Source organism: Rhincodon typus, chromosome 10 (assembly GCF_021869965.1).
Source record: "Rhincodon typus isolate 14 chromosome 10, sRhiTyp1.1, whole genome shotgun sequence".
Lineage (NCBI taxonomy): Eukaryota > Metazoa > Chordata > Chondrichthyes > Orectolobiformes > Rhincodontidae > Rhincodon > Rhincodon typus.
The window spans coordinates 17804685-17821402 of NC_063341.1; the positions used below are offsets into that span (position 1 = coordinate 17804685).

Sequence of the window (16718 nt, forward strand, 5' to 3'; positions counted from 1 at the left end):
TAGAACAGGATAGAGGGGAGACTGACTAGATTGCTATGGAACTGGCATGGTATTGATGGGCCAAATGCCCTCCTTCTGAACTGTAAGCATTCCATGAATCAAACTGCACTTACAGCTGGCCTGTACCCCACCCTATAGATTCTGCACGGGCACTGTCTTGCCAATAAATATTATAAAAGGTGAGAAAATATCAAGTAAGAATTTACTAGATTCACACATCATCCTTTTTCCCTTTTTATAAAAGGTGCTACATAAATGCATGTTGCTGTGGATATGCACAACTTGACTGAAGGGAATTCTGAGATCTTACAAACACTGACTCCAATTCATAACGCAGTATATCCTGTTATTTCAAAAGCAGGACAAATCCAACCTGGTCAGTTACTGCCCCATTGTTCAATTCTCTGCCATCTGTAAAATGATGGAAGGAGTCGTCATCGGTGCTATAAGTAGCATTTACACAGCAATAGCCTGCACACTGGCACTCGGGTAAGGTTTCACAAGGCAATCGGCTTCTGAACTTAACAAAGCGTTGGTTTAAACATGGACAAAAGAGCTGAATTACAGAGGTGAGTTGAGAATGACTGCTCTTGATATCAAGGCAGCATTTGAGACAGTAGGTCATAGCAAGTCAATCAGAATTTCAGAAATTGGTTACAGTCATATCTAGGACAAAAGAGGCCAACCATCCTAATCCCAGGACACCACTCCAGGAATTCCTGCGGCTAGTGTCTTAAACGCAACCAGCTGCTTCATAAATGGTGATCCCTCCATCATAAGTTCAGAAATGGGATATTCACTGATGAATACATAATGTTTAGCACCATTCAAACTCCTCAAATACTGGAGTAGACCATGTCCATATGTATCAAGGCCTGGACAACATTCACAAGTGACATTTGTGTCAAACAAGTGCCAGCTAACAACAATAATGAGAGAATCTAATCATTACCCCTTGAATGTTAATGACATTTCCATTACTAGATTCCACCACCTCACAACCATGCTAATATCATGGGGCTGCCTTTGACCAAAAATTTAACTGGAAGAGCCATAAAAATACTGAGGCTAACAGAACAGGTCAGAGGTTGGGAATTCTGTGGCAATGTACCTCCTAACTCCCCGATGCCTGTTCACAATCTAAGGCACAAGTCAGCTGTGTGCTTTGATACTCTCTACTTACTTGGATGGGTGCAGCTCCAACCACAGTCAAGAAGCTCAACACCATCTGAAACAAAGCAACCACTTAATTGGCAGCCCATCCACCGCCTTCAACATTCACTCCATCCACCATACTGGCACAGTAGCGTATTTACCATATACAAAATGCAAGGCTCAACTCACCAAGGTTCTTCTGACAGTACTTTTGAACAAACAGCCTTCACCACCGAGAAAGACAAGGATAGCAGATGCGTGGGAACGCTACTACCTGCATGCAATCCACCATTCTGGCTTGGAAATATACCAATATTACTTTACTGTCCCTGGGTTAAAATCCTAGGACTCCCTTCCTTCCTAACAGCACTATGGTTGTCTCTACACCAAATGGTCTGTAATGGTTTAAGGAGTTAGCTGACCACTACTTTCTCTAGGGCAATTAATGATGAGCAACAAATACTGACCTAGCCAGCAATGTATGCATACTGTGAAAGGACAAATTTAAAACGAAATCAATGACGCCTAGGCAGACTCCAAAGAAATTCAAATTCAGAATCTTCTTGTACAAAATGAAAGAAGAGAAGATAATATAAGGAATGAAAGAAGTCCAGATTCATGAGGATCAAAGGCTCAGAGTATGCTGCATGTTTATAAGACGTGATTATTTCAAAGAAGCAGTCATTTAATTTTACTCTCCTTTAATAATGTAATAATATTAACTGAGCATAAAATAAGTTCGTTGTTACTACAGTTGTACCAAAACCAGACATTCCCAAGCTGTTATTTGCAATGCTTAATTCATATATTTTGTGTCTTATCATGAAGCCGTTTCTTTTCTATGTGACATAATGAAGATCCCAGTTGCTGATATGCTTGCCTGTCATTCTCCTTGAGCATTGTATTAGCTTATTGGAACTAATTTTGACTTTGGAAGCAAGTATAAAATGGGTGATACCTGATCGGACTCTTGTTAGGCACTTGTCCTGATCTGAATTCCCATTGATTTCCTGTTGTCATATTATTATCACAAACTGCATTCTGGAAGCAGATGAGCCTGCAGCTCATAGCATCATAGTCATACAGCATGGAAACAGACCCTTCCGTTCAACCATTCCAAGCTGAACATCCTCCAAAACTAAACTAGTCCCACTCCCTGCTCCTGGCTCATATCCCTCCAAACCTTTTCTATTCATATACTTATCCAAATGGCTTTTAAATGTTGTAATTGTGCCCATATCCACCACTTCCTCAGGAAGTTCATTCTGTGTGTGAAAAACAAAATTTGCCCCTCATGTTTCTTTTAAATTTGATAAGCGGCACACATGTTTGAGAGAAGAATAACATCCTAAATCCTCCTGAAATCTTCGTGTCCTTTTTAGGTAATTGGGCAAACGTGACAAGTGTGAATCCCAAATGGGATTCAAACCATATCTCTCAGGTGATTTATAGATCATGTATCTTCTAGATCACTGTGAAGTATTAAACTTAATATAAAATACTTGAGTTAACATTTTCGGGTCTGGGACCCTCACTGGACCCAAAAGGTTAACTCTGATTCCTCTCCACAGATGCTGCCAGACCTGCTGAGCTTTTCCAGCAATACCTCTATTTTTGTTCCTGATTTACAGCATCCGCAGTTCTTTCAGTTTTTATTTAAAATAATTGAGGATATCTAACAGTTGAATCTTTGGTTTTCTATGGTCATGCATTCACTTATTGGATTATATTTTGTAGGAATAAATTGTGAGCTGGAGATCAATGAATGTTTGTCACAGCCATGTCTGAATGGGGCAACCTGTCACGATCACTTTGCCAGCTACAGGTGTACGTGTGCTACGGGATTCAAAGGAAATGACTGTGAAATAAACTTTGATGAATGCGCTAGTCAGCCATGCCAGAATGGAGGGCAATGTATAGACAAAGCAAATGGGTAAGTTGTATAATCATGGCAACCGTAGGTACAAGCAACAGCCAGCAAAGAACACCAGGTACTCAATGCATGTACCCATATGCATTTACACCTCAATGTACAGCAAACCGAATCCAAAACAGCATGGTGCTCTCGAAAGGGGATCTGGGACCTGTGTGAAAAGACAAGTGACTGTACAACCCTCTAACTGGCTTGAAAAATCTTAACTAAGGAATGCAGAATCTAAACAAGGGAGTGTAGGTAAACAGTTAATTTTTCAATGTAAAATTGTGTGTAGAAAGCAAAATAAGGAAATAGAAAGGAAGAATTTAGAGAGCGAGAGAGAGATAAAAGAAACAAATAAGTAAAGGTGGTCAGGTTCAATGGGCACATTTCATACACGACCAAGTTTCACAGGTTTCATATGTTTCAATGCTGAGTCTCCAGGCAAGACATGGGGATATAGCAAAACTTTAGGAGGAGCAGGACAATTCGGGCAGCAATTTCCTGTAATCTGGGTTAACAGCACATGTAGCTGCTGGAACTTGCTGTTGGATTTGCATTTCAAGCATAGTATGCATCGATATCCTTACTGCAAAATCCAGGTTCTGACTATTAATTAGTCACACAGGGTACCACAGTACTCCAGTATAACAAAATATTCTAAAATTTCTGAACTTATGGTTATCTTGCACTTCAGACTTGCTGAATTTAAAAAAAAATCTTTAGCCAAAACTTTAGAAAGTTTGATGCATGTTTAGAAAATAGTCTTTTCTAAAATTAAACATTACTGTCTTATGGATTTTGAATTACCTTGAAGAGGCTATAATGCTGTCACTTTGTAGTGGTCTTAAAAGCAGAGGTAAAAGGTCTGGGCACTTTGAAGATTTTACTTTTTGAGAACATTTGGAGACAAACAGTTCCAAGCGTGAACTCAAAGTGTCAGGCATTCAGTGTTTAATTTATGCCTTTAAAAGTAGCAGAAAGAAAGCATTTGGCAAACTTCTTTTTATGTTCAGGCCAAATGCAAACCATTTGTCACAGCATTCACAACATCAACTGCAAATGACACTGCTTTGTCTCCGTTTGATTTACATGCGTTGCATCAAGGGCCTGCAACCAGACAGAAGGTGGTTGGCAAAAACCCTTGCCATGATGATAGTAGTCCTCTGGGATGCTGCAAATATATCTTATTTCAAAAGAAGTCTGTCTGCTGTGATAAGCACCTGAAAGAGAACAAAGCATGAAAGGGCTGATTGCCAGTCAGAGCAGTTTACCAGTTTAGCATCAGCGGAGGGCAAAGAATAATTTGTGTCAATAAATGGTTTTTTTTTGTTACCTTCCAAATGTCTTTGATTAATTCTCAAAAATTTTAAAATCTTTTCGAAACACTGTTGCCGCATCTTAGATCAACTATTTACTGTTTTGAGTGACTTAGTATATGGAGTTTGTGAATGAGTTTTCTACTTCTATGTATTTTCATGTATAGATTACATTTTTATTCCTTTCAATGTGGAGTGGGTCTACATATTCCATAGCTTGGTAAACGAAGCATTGTAATTCCACAAGTAACTTGTTATGAGAGTACAGGAACATTGGTAGATGTATGAATCTGACTATTGAATTCTGGTCGGTTTCAATTCAAAACTGAGAAGAATGATTGATTGAAAATTTGATGAGGAAAGAAAGGATTTAAAATGTTGCAGTCCTTACTCATGCATATATTACATCAAACAAGCCAAAAATAATAACTGTTAATTCCATCAACAGCGTTTTTATCCAGAAGTTTAAAGCTCTGTTCTCAATAATCTTTAGCAATATCCGAATCAGACTAATGTTTTATTGATTGCATTACAGATATAGCTGTGACTGTGCGAACAGTCAATTCACAGGTGCACACTGTGACATCTATGTTCCAGCTTGTCTTTCACATCCCTGCCTCAACAACGCCACCTGCCAGGACAATATTGGAAACTACACTTGCCACTGTTGGACAGGTTTGTATGAAACCTTTAATGTCATATGGTCAAAAAATCAACAATATTTGACTTACAACAAAAAAAAATTATTGCACATGTATTAATTGTTACATATTTAAAATCAACTGATTTGGGAAGATTATAACCATATATTTTTGCATGCATGATATGGTCATCCTTTTTGGGGGAGAGAGAAATGGATGAAATCTGGTGAGATGAATGATACATCTGAGACTGCCAGTCAGAAGGAGAGGAAGAAGGCCCAAGCCCAGATGGAAAACTATAGTAAGTGAGGTGCTTAGATGTAGCAGAATGGAAGGGAAATGGGTGATTGACAGGTGAGGATGGAGAAGGGTGACCAACCAGCATTGTGACAATCCCAGGCAAATGGGTGAACCTGAGAAACAGGGTATTTTGTATGCTCTGACTAATGCCTCGGATCACCTCGCTGCTGATTTACAAACGGAGGGTGCAGAATTTTATGAAGGTTACCAGTGTCTCTGCCACCAGCTAGGGAGCCAGTAATGGAACCCACACTGCCTCTGATTTATGAGCCCATTGGGCCACTAACATGGGATCAAAACACTTGGATCAGTAGGCCCTGCACAGATCTGCCTGCCTATCTGAGGCTGTTTTGTTGCAGAGCTGCCTGCCTATCTGAGATAACAAGGTGTAGAGCTGTATGAACACAACAGGCCAAACAGCATCAGAGGAGCAGGAAAGCTGACGTTTCGGGCCTAGACCCTTCTCCAGAAATGGGGGAGGGGAAGGGGGTTCTGAAATAAATAGGGAGAGAGGGGGAGGTGGATAGAAGATGGATAGAGGAGAAGATAGATGGAGAGGAAACAGACAGGTCAAAGAGGCGGGGATGGAGCCAGTAAAGGTGAGTGTAGGTGGGGAGGTAGGGAGGAGATAGGTCAGTCAAGGGAGGACGGACAGGTCAAGGGGGCGGGATGAGGTTAGAAGGTAGGAGAGGGGGGGGGGGCTTGAGGTGGGAGGAGGGGATAGGCGGGAAGAAGGACAGGTTAGGGAGGCGGGGACGAGCTGGCCTGGTTTTGGGATGCGGTAGGGGGAGAGGACATTTTGAAGCTTGTGAAGTCCACATTGATACCATTGGGCTGCAGGGTTCCCAAGCGGAATATGAGTTGCTGTTCCTGCAACCGTCGGGTGGCATTGTTGTGGCACTGCAGGAGGCCCAGGATGGACATGTCGTCTGAGGAATGGGAGGGAGAGTTGAAATGGTTCGTGACTGGGAGGTGCAGTTGTTTAGTGCGAACCGAGCGTAGGTGTTCTGCAAAGCGGTCTCCAAGCCTCCGCTTGGTTTCCCCAATGTAGAGGAGGCCACAACGGGAGCAGCGGATGCAGTATACCACATTAGCAGATGTGCAGGTGAACATCTGCTTGATGTGGAAAGCCTTCTTGGGGCCTGCGATGGGGTTGAGGGGGGAGGTGTAGGGGCAGGTGTAGCACTTCCAGCGGTTGCAGGGAAAAGTGCCGGGTGTGGTGGGGCTGGAGGGGGAGTGTGGAGTAGACAAGGGAGTCACGGAGAGAGTGGTCCCTCCGGAAAGCAGGTAAGGGTGGGGAGGGAAAAATGTCTTTGTTGGTGGGGTCGGATTGCAGATGGCGGAAGTGTCGGAGGATGATGCGTTGGATCCGGAGGTTGGTGGGGTGGTACGTGAGGACGAGGGGGATTCTGTTTTGGTTGTTATTGCAGGAGGGGGTGTGAATGATGAGTTGTGGGGAATGCGGGAGACATGGTCGAGGGTGTTCTCGACCACTGAGGGGGAGAGGTTGCGGTCCTTGAAAAACGAGGACATTTGAGATGTACAGGAGTGGAATGCCTCATCCTGGGAGCAGATGCGGCGGAGGCGAAGGAATTAGGAATAGGGGATGGCATTTTTGCAGGAAGGTGGGTGGGAGGAGGTGTATTCTAGGTAGCTGTGGGAGTCGGTGGGCTTGAAATGGATATCGGTTTCGAGGTGGTTGCCCGAGATGGAGACAGAGAGGTCCAGGAAGGAGAGAGAGGTATTAGAGATGGTCCAGGTGAACTTAAGTTTGGGGTGGAAGGTGTTGGTGAAGTGGATGAACTGTTCGAGCTCCTCGTGGGAGCACGAGGCGGTGCCGATACAGTCATCAATGTAACGGAGGAAGAGGTGGGGTTTAGGGCCAGTGTAGGTACAGAAGAGGGATTGTTCCACGTAACCTACAAAGAGGCAGGCATAGCTTGGGCCCATGCGGGTACCCATGGCCACCCTCTTTGTCTGTAGGAAGTGGGAGGAATTGAAAGAGAAGTTGTTGAGGGTGAGGACGAGTTCGGCTAAGCGGATGAGGGTGTCAGTGGAGGGGGACTGGTCGAGCCTGCGGGACAGGAAGAAGCGGATGGCCTTTAGGCCATCTGTATGGGGAATGCAGGTGTATAGGGACTGGACGTCCATGGTAAAGATGAGGTGTTGGGGACCAGGGAATTGGAAGTTCTGGAGGCGGTGGAGGGCGTGGGTGGTGTCACGGACATAGATAGGGAGTTCCTGGACCAAGGTGGAGAAAATGGAGTGGAGATAGGTGGAGATAAGTTTGGTGGGGCAGGAGCAGGTGGAGACAATGGGTCGACCAGGGCAGTCAGGTTTGTGGATTTTGGGAAGGAGATAGAAGCGGGCGGTGTGGGTTTGGAGAACGATGAGGTTGGAGGCTGTGGGTGGGAGGTCACCTGAGGTGATGAGGTTGTGGATGGTTTGGGAGATGATGGTTTGGTGGTCAGGGGTGGGGTCATGATCAAGGGGGCAGTAGGAGGAGGTGTCGGAGAGTTGGCGCCTGGCCTCGGCGATGTAAATGTCAGTGCGCCATACTACAACTGCGCCACTGCCTGCCTATCTGAGGCTGTTTTGTTGAGCAGCGCCTCTGGGAATACAGTGTCTGTTGTGGGAAGTATAGCTACTGGAGGCCCAGAATCACAAAGCGACCCTGGCCTGAAGAAGTACTGGTGGGAGGAGTTTCCTGGGGCTCAGGTCACAGAGCTGGAGCTCCAAGATGTCCTAAATGTAATGATTTGTAATGAGATCGGCCAGCTGGACCTAATAGAATATGTGTTCCTCGATTGGTGCTGTTAATCTGGTCCAATCTGAGAGTCCTGGCTGACAGATAAAGAGGAATGTCAAAGATATTCTCTGAGAGCTGACTCTGAAGAAGCAGTAATAAAGTCAAGGACTGTTCGTGTAAATAAAAGGTGACTTGGTGACAGGATACCAGCCTCTGTGGAGTTATTTCACTCAGCAAAAAGTGCTTCTGAAAAGCAAAAGAATTGTCAAACTTGCAAATGACATATACTTATCCGATTTGTATACCTCAAAATGAAAGTCCAGTGTGACCAGCATGTTTATTTCAAAGTATTATTGGATTTTTTTTCTTGTTTTTTTCTCTCTGGACTTTCAGTGGAACCTGGTTCAAGTCCCACTATGGTAGATTGTGACAGATTTCAATTTAAAAATATCTGGAGTTATGAGTCTAATGGTAATCAGAAAAACCTGCCTGGTTAAACAGTGCCCTCTGGGGAAGGAGACGGGCTACATGTGACGTGAGACCCACTGCCATGTGGTTGACTCTTAACTGCCCTGTGTGCAATTAGGGATGGGCAATAAATGCTGGCCTAGCCAACAAAGCTCACATGCTGTGAACAAATAAAAGAACCTCACTTCCAACCTCTTCACAATGCTAGCCCCCCTCAATCAGCATTGAATGCCTTTGAATGGGTGACCACCACACCTACCACAATTCACCACACACCTAGAGCCATGGGAGACCACACGCTTTCTTGTCACGCATGGCTGAAGGCCCACTTGCCTATTGATGAGGTTTTTTTTTAAGTGAGCATTAAATGACAGCAGAGCAGGAGGCTGTCCTTTGGCCTTCCCACCACAGACTTAATTTGTGTGGAGGTAGGAAAGTGGTAATGCCTCCATCCAACTCCGTCCCATTTGACTAAATGACATTCCTACCTCCAAACAGGTAAAAGGGTACAAATGCCAGAAACGTGTGTTCTCTGTTTCACTCAGGCAGACCAAGTCGTTCTAATCACACAACATGACTCTCCCTGTTGAAAAATTTGTCCTCATTTGTAAACATGAAATGCTATGAGGGGGAAGGCAGTTATTTGACCTATAGAAGGTGACCACACCAGTCCTACATCTTCTGCTCCCACAGTGGTTTAGTCACAGAGTAGCTCAGTCACAGGGCATGGGACAGTTCAATCCCTGTTCTGTGTGAGCTGGTTGTTCATTGCAGGTCAGATTGACAGAATTGCTCTCTGTGGCATTTAATGTGCCTTTTAGCAGGAATGGATGGCAGTTCGATCAATATGATGTTGCGATCTTCGTCCTTTGCAGCAGATTTTTGAAATCTTCACTATATCACTGAATTAAATATCTACTAAAATATTTTAAGCTTCATAATTTTACATCTAAATTAACTTAGGATCCTGCTCAGTTCTACACCACAAGCTGATACATTATAAAGTCTACAGTTATTCTTACAACAATATCAAAATAATTCCATGTGCATTTTTGGATAAATGGCGTAGGATGTTGATTGATAATCCAAGTCTCACTTACACAGATTCTGATTTTTCTTTTGGAATTTCAGTTCGGAGCACCAGTCTGTCTTATGGAATTCTTATAGAACTGGGCTTATAGATAGGAGAATTAAACTTATACAAATGTTTTTAGAAAATCTCAATTATTTTAAAGGATCACAAAAATAAATGTCCAAAAGGTGAATATTATCACTTTAAAAGGTTCGGAATCATGCAACAGTGTGAAATAAGAGCGGTCTTCGTCTATCAACTCCACCATCATTAATATATTGCAGTTCCGGTGGGTGAGTAGTAACATGAGCTGTTCCATATCTCCATAGCAGCTGCATGTCCTATACATCAGCTGCTGTGTTGGGGCCTAATGAAATTATCAGCAAGTGTGCTTTGTCCTTTTTGCCGATAGTCGGAGACTACCAAAAGAACAAGTGAGGCTGAGTATTCACAAAACAAGGTTTGACAGAATGATGCTCTTTGAGTTGAATTTTTCTTTTACTTCAAAGCCAGTACTACCATCACACTGTTAGGAGATGCTGCATCCATTTTAAAAAAAAAACAAAAGTAAAATGTTTCTTCAGCTCAAAGCATAAGGAGGAAAGGATTTGTTTGGACTGAAACTAGCAGTGACGGCCGAACATCATTCTGAGCGTAACGTCTTGTGTACATATCTTCTTCTGATTCAAGGCTGCTTTTTTATTCGGATTGTGATACTTCACCAATGTAGCATGCAGCAGAATGGAATATCTGATTCCTAGGCTCTGGAAACAATGAGAGGGAAAGGACAAGGAATGGAAGAATTGATGATTTTGGAACAGCATACAAAGATGGAAGAAAGGTATAAACTCAACAAAAAGAGTACGGGACAATCAACATTAAGAGAATTAAAAGAAGAGAGAAGGTTTACAGAAAGGAGATTAAGGGAGAATGAATGCAAAGGAAAGAGGACAGGCGAGAAAATGCAGAGGAAGTGTTGGAAATATGTTGCCATTCCTTCACTTGTTGCTGCATCAAATGAATTGGAACTCCTAAGCAGCACTCTGGCTGTGCCTCTACCCCATGGACTGCGGTGGTACAAGAAGGCAGCTTACTACCACTTCCTCAAAAGCAACATCCATGTTTGCACACCATGACCAAATTAAATAAAAGGAAGACAATAAAGAGAACAACCATGCAGTTGTTTCTCTCCTCTTCATTGTTATCTCTGTAACAAAATTATCAGAAGTTTTTAAAAGGTTAGAATTCAGTTAAATTGCTCATCTGTTTTCCTTAATCTCAATTTCACTGCATAGCTCCCAGATGCAAACAATTGCTTCACCATGTGCTCCTGATTGGTGTATCAGTGGGAACGTTATTATAAATATAAATTTTGCGATTTATGCAGGTTTCACGGGGACACAGTGTGAAATTGATATCCATGAATGCTTCAGTAATCCTTGCCTCCATGGAGGGGAGTGTGTTGAGCTCTCCTGGAAGAATGTGTATGGAAACAGGTCAGAGTTGCCTGCAGTTTTCAGCTATGAACATGCTGCTGGCTACATCTGTAAATGTCAGCATGGATTTACCGGTAAGCTCACATTATGTTAGGACAAAATTGTATTCTTTGCTTTGAACCCTGACAAATAATTCTCTCCTGTTGGTTTTACATGGTTTAGATTGTTTGTTTATTTGCATGCTAATTTCACAATGCACCGATGCCCATCATTTTACATAATGCTGCCGCCACAGTATGTATCAAATGTAAAAAAAATTGAATGCATTGTAGCCAAATGTAACAAAATGGGGTAATGGCCCTTTCAAGAGATGGCCCAATAGGCAGCCTAAAACCAACAGCCAAAACAGGACTAGCTATCCCGGCCACTGTTCCATGCAAGCTCAGTAACTCATTGGTTTAGTTACGTTGTAACTAACATTCAATTGACACACCAAAGTTATGTCACCAGTAAGATTAGAATCACAGTAACAGTTTGTACAGAATTCATTACTTGAAAAAAAGTCCCACGTAGCATTTGGATGCGATTAATTACAAAATAGATAGGTTTGCAGGAATCAATTGATGTAGATGGATTAACTTCACTGCTAGATTGTTCATGATCAAAGCTTACTATATCCAAATACATCAGTGGTTTTACATCAGTGCAAGAAGTTGAATAAACTGTAATAGAGCAAAACCTGTTTTAGCGGTGTCCTGATCAGAATTCCGAAGAAGAGAATCCCATTTACCTCAGTAGAAACATCTGAAAGAAGAAACCTCTATTAAGAGTTCCCATTTTCTCCAACCATCTTCAGAGAAGCGATCACAGGGCACAATGTAAGAGTTACTTAACCCAAACTTCTAAAACCCAGAAAGCAGCAGCAACAAACTAGTCAGTGATAAAACTATTGTAAATAACAAACACCACATAGTTTAAAGAACCTTAACAGGGACACATTGTGAATGAGATAGGAAGATTGAAACTCTATTCAGTCCCAGGATGACATGACTAATTGAAATACTTCAAATGCTGATTAAAGATATTTAAATAAGTCTCAACCAACATCACAAAATTGATTAGATTCAACCTCTATTAATGTAAATAAGTATTGCAGGAACTGGATGAATTATGAGATTCAGTTGCAGCAGGTTTGTTAATATTAATTGCAGGTGGATGTTTGGAAAAGCTTGTGCTCCTGAGCTATTGATGTGCCCTTGGGGATGATTCATACTTATGTCAGATAATTAGTTAAGAATTGCTAATCAACAGAGAATAAAACGAGTTGGAGTACATGGGTAAGTTTGAAGGCTGCTGATGACAAATGTAACACAGTGTGGAGCTGGAGGAGCGCAGCAGGCCAGGCAGCATCAGAGGAGCAGGAAAGTTGGCGTTCTGGGTCGGGATCCTTCTTCAGAATTTCTGATTTCAACTTTCCTGCTCCTTTGCTGCCTGGCCGGCTGTGCTCCTCCACCTCCACCTCCACACTGTATTATCTCTGACTCCAGCATCAGCATTACTTACTATCTCTGTTAAAAATGTAATATCGGTTGTAAGAATTTAGAGGTGCTGGAGAAAAGTTCAGGTTTGATCCAACATGATTTGTATGTAGGACAATGCAATGGATCATCTGATTTATTTGATGACTGTAACGTTCATGCCAGCAATTACTATATGCCTGACCTGTATTTTAACATTCTACAGTCCAACAACAGCATTTTCTATTGATCTGGCAGAACTAATCCTTCCAGTGGTATGGATTTCCCTCTTTTTCAATGTTAGTATGAATCTGACACGATGTCAAAGGGATCTCTAGGCTCCCAGCAGTGATGTTATCAAAGCAGTATAGGCAGCCAGTCACACTGAAGATTTCTTACAAACTGAAACCAGGAAGTTAAATAGGAGACGATAAGGAATGCAGATGGTGGAAGCCAAAGTCTATTAGTGTGAGGCTGGAAAAGCACAAAAGGTTGGACAGCATCCAAGGAACAGGTAAGTCAATGCTGATGAAAGGTTTTGGTCTGAAACTTTAACTTACCTGCTCCTCGGATGCTGTCTGACCAGCTGTGCATCTCAGGAAGTTAAATACACTGATTATTCTTCTTATGAATTCTACAGAGAGCAAAATAAATGTTTGGGACGTGCATATCAGAAGCTGAAATTACATAAAAATTATGGGCAGAATCTTATAGAGGTCTGCAAGACATGGGCTACAATGAGATGTGGGGAAAAAAATCAGGCAACAAGTATTGCAAAGCCCATCTCAATGGCAAGATCATCTTGTCCATCTTTTTATGCTTCTCACGTGGCATGGCAAAATACTCTTTCAGCAGTGGCAAGATGTCAACTGGTGTTACTATCGATTGTTCAACACGCTGTTAATGCCACAACTCCGACTCCTTTCTCACCAAACAAGCTAGACATCAGCAAAACCAGACAAGGAAACTAAAGTGGGAACCTGCAGATTCAGCTGTCCACTTGCTTCAACATACCTCCATGTTGAACACCAGGCAACATATCAGGCCATGATTTGAGCCAAATGCACCTTCCCCTCTCCCCTCTCTCCTCTCGACCACGTCTATGTAGTGTGCTCTGGAAGCACAGACTGGCATTGCTGGGTGACATTAAGAGTGTAACGCGGGCACCTTGTGACGGGTACCCAGCTCACAGACTAGACTAGGCTGTATCTCAGGTCTGTTAGCTTGCTGTCTTACTGCTCACTCACTTAGCACCTGCCTACTTGCTCACAGCATCCCTGCCTTGCCAACTAGTGCAGTCACAGACGGGCAGTTTGCCTCACAGGCCAGCAGGCCTTGGTCAAAAGGGTGGACTTCTTGTGTGCTATGTCAATGTCACACCTCACCACATGCCAGCAGTTTACTTGGCAGACATGCAGCGATGTGTCCAACTACAAACTGAGTGGTCATCAATATAGTCCATGGAGGCACCAGTCACTCGGGGTGTCAAAATACAGCAAGTGAAAGGCAGTCTCTCATACCAACCCAGGGGATTGGCCACAGCTCGGCATCAGGTCAGAGGGTCTTGGTTGGGGCACTGTGTCTGTGTGGTGCAGGGAGTGGGTCACAGACAGAGAAACAGCAGATTAGTGCCAAGTGCATCCAGAGAAACTAAGGTGGAGAGGGTATTGAGGGTCGGGGTAGGGGGGATGTGGTCGGAGGCAAGTCTGGCTTGTAACCGCTGTGCTGAGCCCTGGCATCTTACTGTTCAGGAATGGGGACCAAGGTGTCTGTGGGTACTCATCAGCTCGATGCCTCCTGGTACTGCCCTGCATCCTTGTGAGGAGGGGGCATCTGGAGTGCACATCAGGTTATCTGCCTCCCTTGCTGACATGCCTTCAGTCCTGATGCCCAGTGGCTGGGGCAATGGAGTGCAGGTCTCTGCCCCCCTCCAGCAGCCCCTGAGGGGTCTGGGCCTGGCTGTCTCCCTGGCAGCTGCCAACTTGTCCATGGGGACAGACAGACAGACAGACTCCCTGCCCTGGGCACCAAGGCCCATTGTGCTCCACATCCCTGCCTGCTGCTCCTGCCCTTCCCTGTGCCTGGGGACAAATTCCCTGATCACTGAGCCCACCAGGAGGGTCCTCTTCTGCCTAGGCCTGAGCAGGAGCCTGGTCCCTGGCAGCCCTACTTCAGAGTGCCAGCGGCCTGGGCCGTTACTTCCTCAGCCAATTGTGGAGCTGTCAGAGTGAGGGGCTCACCAGATTGTGAACCCGCACTGACTAATACTAACATTTCCACTGAGGAGGCAGTATCTGAGCTGGTGGGGTGTACAGGAGGTAGCCTTGCCAGTGCTTCCTTTGGGTCCTCTATACTCTCATCTGAGGTCAAGGAGAATGGTTCTGTCATGATGTCATTGTGAGGCTTGCAGAACATGCAAGATATAAGCGAGATGCTGCAACATTGGAATTAGTATGCAATAATTGACCGTGACAGCAGAGTTGATGGGTGAATGGCAGTAGCATGGAAAGGGGTACTTACTCAGTTGGTGGGACATGGATGTCTTGACAGCCCTGCTCGAGGGGGATCTTGGTCTTCTCCTGCAAGGGTCAGGATTGTTGCCACATAATGGAGGAGGACAGAGATGTCGGGCAATCTCATGTTTTGCAGATAGAACAGATACAAAGGATGCTAGTGTTTCAATGGATATCCAGTGCGCGGCATCTTATTCCGGGAATGGAGCATGATAAGTTAGGGTAGAAATCAGGCATGAGCGACCTTGTAAAGGTATGGCGGGCAATTAATGTGATGAGTTTGGAAGAAAACTTACTAGACTTATGGTGAAAATCCCTCCCAAAAAAATCCAACGCAACTCAGACTTATCCAAAATAAAGTAAAATTCAGCTCTTTTAGAACTTCATATTTAAAAAAAAGCTAATAAATTATCATAATGAAAACAATTGACATTGCATGTACATAAAGTGGTTTTCCAGGCACAGAGTGATCATTCAGCTATTATTTTGACTTGAATTTTCCTAGAAACCCACTTGTACATCATTAACAAAATGCAATCATAACATTGAAAAAAAGAGAAGTTTGTGGTAATTCAATGCTTTTGTTTAAAGACCGTATCTGCAGGGATTTTGGTAATGCAGGCCTATTTTGTCCTTGTGTGGAGAAGTCAGTGTTATATTTGCAAGGATAAATAATGAGCAAGTTGAATCTTCTGCTGAGCTGTGTATATGGTGCAGAAGCGGAAAGAAAAGACAGAAAATCATAATTTTAGTTTGACAACAGCTTGAGGCAAATACTGACAATCCAGTTAGCTACTTCATTTTTCCATTCAAATCATTGAGGTCTGAAGAAGGGTCACTCAACCCAAAATGTTAACTCTGATTTCTCTCCACAGATGCTGCCAGATCTGCTGAGCTTTTCCAACAGTTTCTGGTTTTGTTTCTGATTTACAGCATTCAAAGTTCTTTTGGTTTTTATTTAGATAGACAGCACCTTTGCGTTAAAGGGCAAGATTCCACTTGTATTATATATCTAAACATTTTAAAATTTACCTCAAATTGACAAGTTAATCCCTATCAAATTGGATTCTTCCTGCACCTATTTCACCCAAAAATGAAGAACTTCCATTTATAACGCATCAGTCATGATCTCAAGCTCTCTCAAAGCACTTTGCAGCCAATGAACCACCATTGAAATGTAGTCACAGGCATCCAATCTACAGACATCAATGTGATAATGACCAGATAATCTCCTCTAGAGATGTCTCTTAAAGAATGAATATTGATTAGGACCTGAGAAAGCCTGGGTTTAACATCTTATCCAAATGACACCTCTGATAATGCACCTCTGGGGTCAAACTTTGACCCACACCTTCTGACTCCGATGTGAGAGCTATTCATTGAGCCATAGCTGACACTCAACAGCTTATCTATAAGAGCCTTTAAACAGCAGAATGGTCAAAGTTATAGAAGTGTACTATTCCAGATTTATGTCTAAATTAAGTGCTGGTTTTATGGAGTTTTTTTTGCCTGATGGAAAGAGCCCCTATTTAAAATGGAAAGGGAAAAGGAGGGTTCTTTTCGTATCTGGTAACATATTAAACGTTTCACAATAACTGGTATTATAGTTATACATCCAAAGGTGATACAAATG

At 43.1% G+C, this 16718-nt stretch overlaps 1 protein-coding gene across 1 annotated transcript in view; it reads left to right on the forward strand.

Moving 5' to 3' along the window:
- The window catches only part of crb1 (crumbs cell polarity complex component 1), a 153694-nt gene that overhangs the window by 21147 nt on the left and 115829 nt on the right, over positions 1–16718 (forward strand). Inside the window, exons 3-5 of the mRNA XM_048602243.1 lie at positions 2893–3088; positions 4925–5064; positions 11007–11189. Coding sequence (XP_048458200.1) covers positions 2893–3088; positions 4925–5064; positions 11007–11189 — 519 coding nt within the window. The remainder of the gene's footprint in view (positions 1–2892; positions 3089–4924; positions 5065–11006; positions 11190–16718) is intronic.